The sequence below is a fragment of the Dipodomys spectabilis genome, unplaced genomic scaffold (genome assembly GCF_019054845.1).
Source record: "Dipodomys spectabilis isolate Male_0828 unplaced genomic scaffold, ASM1905484v1 ptg000030l, whole genome shotgun sequence".
NCBI classification, from domain to species: domain Eukaryota; kingdom Metazoa; phylum Chordata; class Mammalia; order Rodentia; family Heteromyidae; genus Dipodomys; species Dipodomys spectabilis.
Genome location: NW_024870707.1, coordinates 8,055,380 through 8,061,870, shown reverse-complemented (window position 1 = coordinate 8,061,870; position 6,491 = coordinate 8,055,380). Strand labels below are relative to the sequence as shown.

General features: G+C 44.6%; 1 protein-coding gene across 1 annotated transcript; it reads left to right on the top strand.

The window, feature by feature from the left end:
* The first annotated feature begins 3,295 nt into the window (after positions 1-3,295).
* LOC122105332 (mammaglobin-A-like) lies at positions 3,296-6,072 on the top strand. Its single transcript, XM_042676546.1, has 3 exons — positions 3,296-3,350; positions 4,880-5,067; positions 5,869-6,072. Exons 1-3 carry the CDS (start codon positions 3,296-3,298, stop codon positions 5,905-5,907), a joined length of 282 nt encoding a protein of 93 aa, XP_042532480.1. The 3' UTR covers positions 5,908-6,072.
* Positions 6,073-6,491: the final 419 nt, after the last annotated feature.

Below are 6,491 nucleotides of genomic sequence, written 5' to 3'. Positions count from 1 at the left end.
CACTGGAGCCACCATCCCAGCCCAATGTGTCAAATATTTTAAAAGCTAAATGATTGGGGTCAGTGAAGACAGGCTATATAATGGTAGCATAATAACACACACCAAATGATCGTTGAGTCCAAATGAGAGAGAGAGAGAGAGAGAGAGAGAGAATGAGGTGATAGCCCTATAGGAAGACAAAAAAGGGCACGGTTTCACTTGTGATTGTACAGGAAGGAATGCATCATGGAGAGGATGACAGTAGACTTAGTCAGAAGGGTTTCAGGGTGAGGATGGCAGGTGAGAGGAAGGCATGGCCTCCATGTATTAAGGGAATCTCTGGAATAGCCTTGTTGGGGAGCCTGGCACTTGAGAGGAGGAGTGTGGACACACTTAAGCTCTCATTGTGCCATACTGATGCTCTGTTACCTGGTGGTGAGTCTTGCCCAAGCCCTAGTGATAATGTACCAACAGCTCATGGGTTTTAGATTAGTTCCCTAGCACGGAGTCTTCACATGGTTGTCATCATGACATTTGAGGCTGGCCCGTGCCTGTGGGAGTTCAACAGGCCCCTGACTTCCATACAGTTTGTGGCACACCATCATCATTCAGTCAGGACGACCACGAGGTCTCCAGACAGTTCCCATAGGAGTGGTAGAAATGGGAAGGAAAGCGAATTTAGATTGCCCTGGCAGTGAAAAGAAAATTGATATTAGTTCACATTTCTACCTCTATAGAGGAAGACAGGTACTCAAGAATAGGGGGTTCCAGGTCATAGGAATCAGGGGGCATTGAGGTGAGAAATAAATCTACCTCTCAAGAAGATATTGGTCTAGGTGCCTAATAAATGAAATCAGCTCTACACTGCAAAGTTCAGCATTTTAGTGCAGAAGCCGACGAGACTTAGTTGGAGGGTGCACTTGCCCTTGGCACTGCTTGGAAATCTATCTTCTGAGGATTCTGATGCTCATTCGTGAAAGGTGTACTGAAAAAACAAGAAATCTAAAAGAATCATAATGATCACTGTGGTGTGGAAGTCTGTACCAAATGTGTGGTAATTCGCAGTTGAATGAGAAACCATAGGAAAACTCATCTAGATTAGGGTGCCCAGCAGAGCCCCTCTAAGTCCAAAAGGGAGCCAGGGGTCCTAATCCTTGTCAGTTTCTTTCACATGACTTTGGATTCAAGGACCTGGACCTGGACAATGGGTTGCAAGTACAAACATGAATGCAACTGGGAGAAAAGGAGGCAAGGGGTGACACTACTCAAAAAGAAATAGACTCAGGCCAGGTGCCAGTGGCTCATGGCTGTAATCCGAGCTACTCGGGAGGCTGAGATCTGAAGATCGCGGTTTAAAGCCAGCATAGCCAGGAAAGTCGGTGAGACTCTTATCTCCAAAAAACTCCACGAGAAAACTGGAAGTGGGGCTGTGGCTCAAGTGGTAAAGCGCTCACCTTGAGCTGAAGAGCAGAGAGACAGTGCCCAGGCCTAGAGTTCAGGCCCCACAACTGACAAGAAAAGAAAAGAATATACTCATTATCTGACTTATGTATCTGAAACCCTCTGTGCATCACCTTTACAATAAAAAATTGAAGAAAAAGGAAACAAAACATAAATGCATGTAACTTTCTCTTCTAAATCTGTTTTATTTTTGGCACTTCACACTCTCTGAATGATGAAATGTCTCCCAAATAATCCTCACATCAAACAAGACATTCATGGGTAATCAGGAACTGATTCAGCTCTCTGGCTCATGTATACATTTCCTTATTCTCGTCACAAATTTGTTTATCTTGTCACAAGCTCCTTTTCGTTGTTCCTCTTGCTATTGTTTGTTTTCAACTATAGAAATCTCTGCACTGAGCAATTCCTTCCTCTCTACTTCTTGTGACCTTGGCAAGAACCATCTGCCTTCTGCCCTTCTGGACCTCAGGTCCTGTCTGCTGAAATACTCTCCCAATCCGCCCTGGATACCAGCACTAGCTGTCAAAGGCTGGCCAGAGATGGCACCTGGTTCCATCAGCTGTCCTCTCTGCTTCCAGGACCCAGTCCTTCACTAGTCACTTCATTGTTTCATGTTCTTTCTGTGTGTGGAAATTGTCTTGATCCCATAGAGATGAGCACTCGCTTCTATCTCCTTGTTTTTGGAGGAGTCCTACAGGTAAAGTGCTCTACAGATAATGAGCTGGGTTAACTTTCCTTCCACAACTGAAAGTGCACACACTACTACTGAACACTGTTCATGGAACAGTCTCCTTTGTTATTTGTTCAATAAACAACAAAGTAATGGAACAGAGTGGATGGCTGGGTGGCTAGCAGCAGGACCTTGCCACTCACTAATGAGTGCCTAACCGTAGGCCTGTGGTGAAGCAGCTCCCATAGAAAACCTCTCCTCACTCTAAAACATCATCATGGTCTTACTTGTTCCTGTTTCACCAATGAAGATGGAAGCTCTCAGAGACCAGTGCTGTATATAACTTGCAAAAGGACAGGTCACCACCAGACACGAACCCACGTCTTCCTCATCCCAATTCCATCAGCATTGGACCTTTCCAACCCTCAGCATTAAGGAATTCTTGTAAATTCACATGAGTATCCTTTGCATCTATGGAAGGAAATCCCTGAGATCTAACGAAGACATAGGCTATCAGTCAGAGATTCATGAACAAGCTAGTCAACTTCACTACGTGGAACCGTGCTTTTAACATGTTCAAACCAAGGTTAAGAGTAAACGCTCCCCAAATGGAAGCACCAAGAGAAAGAAGTGCCACCTCCTCTGCTCTGTGAGGTTGTGGTGCAACCAAGCTTTTCAGCCACACACGACATGAAATGAACATGAATCCCTTTACCTTCAAACACAAAGGAATAAAATCAAGAAGGGAAGGAGAATTTCAATAAAAGTACAAGGATCAGAATCAGGAGGAAGGTGAAGTAGAAGAATAGGATGAAGAAAACAAGATGGTGATAATCAGACCATCACAACAGTAATAGGAGCAAACATGCCCACAGAGACCGCTTGTGTGAGCGCTGCATCGTAGCTTGGAGGCACTTGGGAGCAGTGTGTCAGTGGCCAGGTGCCATGATTGGATTTCCCCAACGGTCCAGGTTTCCAGCAAATCACTGGGCTCTGATGGCATCTTCCTGTTGTTTCCTGTACTGATGCCAGGCCAATCCTGTGGCCCATGCTCTCATTTGCTGGGAGGGATCAACAGCAGGATCTGAGGGATAAATAGAGGAGTGCTGGGTGCTCAGCTCCTGAGACAATTCCGTGATTCTGTTCACATCCAAGGCAAGAGCCAGCAACAAGCACCTCACCATGAAGCTACTGGTGGTCTTCATGCTTGCTGCCATCCCCCTGTGCTGCCATGCTGGTGAGTCTCTGCAGGAAAGGCTTCCTTGGGACCACAGGTTGTTACCTGAGCCCTTAGGGAACGTGTCTATTCCCCAGCCCCCACTCCAGGCCTAATGTAGTACAATGGGGCTGGGTGACATTTTTTTTAATAAAAATACCATTAATCCAGATCTTCAGAGAGGCAGAAGTCTGGCGGGTATTTTTCCTGCCTTTGACCTTCGAGACAGTATATCATGTCCTCTCAGGGCATTACGCCATGACATGAGGTGGTTCATGAAATGAGGATTTAGTAATAGTTAGATATTCGGTGGGGCTGGTGGAAGAATGAATGCTGATACTGGAGACAGACATAGATGGATTTCTGAGAGCCTTGTGAGTCTCCTTAAATATGGAAAGGAAATGAGAAACCTCCCAGAAACAACGTGCAGGCTGTAGCTAAGACCCAGTATTGAACAATTTGAGCTCACACAGCAGATATTTGTGGGTTTGCTATGAGCCCTTCCAAGAAGTACTTAGCCTCAAGTACCTCCATGTTCAATGCTGACCAGAGGAGAATCCATGTCCTCCACAGTCCTCTCACTGCTAAGAGAGCAAAATGCTGTCGGGCAGAGATGGTCAGCGTGGACCTGTCCCAGGGGTCATGTTGTATGCACAGTTTATGAAGCCTGTTTAGTTTGCTTTCTGCAATTGTTCCCAAGTTGGTGCCCATTGGTGAAGAGATGAGATGTTCATGAACTAGATTTTAACAAATGACAGAGGCAAGGATAAACCCAGCTCATTCCCGCCCAGCATCTGCGTTCTTTCACCTCCACAGATGGGTCACATATGGTCACTTCAACGACTATTATTCTGTAAAATGGTTTTTGGTAGCATCGAGGATTGACTACAGGGCCTCACATTATTAGGAAAATTTTCGACGACTCGAACAAGTCCTCAGTCCTTTTATCTTTCTTTTCAATTTGCGTTTTAGAGGGAGTTGCATAGTTCACCCTGGGACTGAGTCTGCAGACTACAGATTCTCTTAGGAAAAGCCTGTGCTCACCCTCAGGCCTACACATAAGGTTCAGTTTTCATTGCCAGTTGATACAGGCTATATTTTGACTTTCAAAAAGCTAGTGGAAAGTAATTAACACTCAGTATTTCAAGACTATTTAGAAATCCCAAATCACATTCTCAATGATAACAATGACACACGGCATGCCCTTGAACACAAGAAGACTCAGTCTTGTTTCACTGGACACCAAGTCACTTCATCTCATTTCTCGAGGGTCTTGTTAGCCAATGTTCCATAGCGTTTATCTTCTTTGGCGTTGTGTCATTGGGCAAAATCAAATAGGACTTAAAGGACCCCAAGAGCATGAATTTTCTGTGCTGGACTTAAGAAAGTTGGACACTGTCCCAATCCCTCTGTTCCCCTTCCATGTTTAACTCCTTTCTGAACTGGTGTCTCTATGGAGACCTGTGATGATTGTCATCATGAACCTAAAAAGCACCGGAAATGGGTTTGTATGCCTGGCTCTGAGCCCCTGTTCTTATGTGTTTTCCCAGGCTCAGGCTGTGAAAAGCTGGAATATTTGCTGGATGTAACAATAGATCCAGAAGTGTCTGTGAGTGAGTACAAGGAAATAATGAGTCCTTACGTTTCTAACAGTGTTGCAAATGATGCGTTGGAAGAACTGAAAGAATGTTTTCTCAAGCAGTCCAATGATACTTTGGCCAATGTGAAAGTGATGCTGGTGAGTGTGTTTTGTTCTTTGGTACTTTCTAACATAACGAACCCAAGAAAATCAGAGGCTGAGTTTGTCATTTATAATATCAAACAACTTGGTGTGCACACTCTTTTAAAAGTCTATCATTACAAGAGGAATTTTTTTTTTTTGTTTGGCTCTATGTCTGTGTGTCTGTGTGTTTGTGTGTCTGTGAGTGCATGTGTGCACACATGTGAGAATGTGTGTGAGTCCTAGGGTTGGAAGTCAGGGCCTGGGTGTTGTCCCTGAGCTTTTCTGCTCAAGGCTAGTGTTCTAACATTTGCCCGACAAGCTCTACCTCTGGCTTTTCTCATGAACTTTCCTGCCTGGCTGGCTTCAAGTTCATTTTCAAGACCTTACACTCAGTACGTGAAAATGGTTAAAAACTCTTCCAGTTGAGCAGGAATTTTAGCAGTCCTGTGGTAAAAGAGTGGTATCCAAAGAGTTCAAAGCACTGGGTTCTCAGCAAATAATATCTGTACAAGTAAGTAATTCAAACATGAGCCAGCTTAGGGAAACATGAATCAAATGTACCATTAGGACTTGCAGAAAGAATGGCACTCCTTTGGCAACAAGAACTATTTCCTGAGCAGTAAATAATCTGAGCATATAATCTCATTTTGCTTCTAGAACACCTTGGATACCACTTATAAGAGCTAAAGAGAGTACATACACTCACACTCACACACACACACACACTCACTAAAAAATGAGTGGTTTTAGGTTTAAATACTTGACTCTGCAAGACAGAGTTGAACATGCAAGTGATGGCCCTGTTCTGTTTTCCAGAATCACATATACAACAGTGTGCAATGTGCTCTTTATTAATCTTCCACAACATCCAAGACCTAGAGGAATATACGATGTGCTCAAACACCGACTGCTGATGCTATAAAACCAGGATTTTCCCTCTTTTTTCTGTCCTTTACTACAGGAGATGCAAGACAATTGTTGAAACATTCTCATCCCAATAAACTAACTGCAAGCATGACAGCTCTGTGTTGTTATTCTGCATAAGCAGAGGCTTCGGTAGGCGTCTGTACCGCAGCATGCCCATCCACACACGTTCACAGTTTTTCATTAAAGAGCCCCTGAGAGTCTTCAGGATGGAAGACTCTGGAAAGTGCTTTCCCTGCTGAAGTCTGTCCTCAGCATAGGTCCTTTCTCTGGAGAAGCCTCTCCCTGCCTCCTCTCCACCCCTGGTGCACCACAAGCCTCTCTAAAGACCTCAGGCTGGTGCCATCTACAGTTGGTTCAGATCAGATTCCTCAGGATACCTCCCGCCCCACCCGTGCCTTCTCCTCGCTTCCCAAAGTTGAAGAAAGAAGAGAACTTAAAACACATTTCTCCTTTACTTTAAGGTGCCAGGACAACACTGGAGGGTGAGACAGGCTTGTATAGACTTGAGGAAT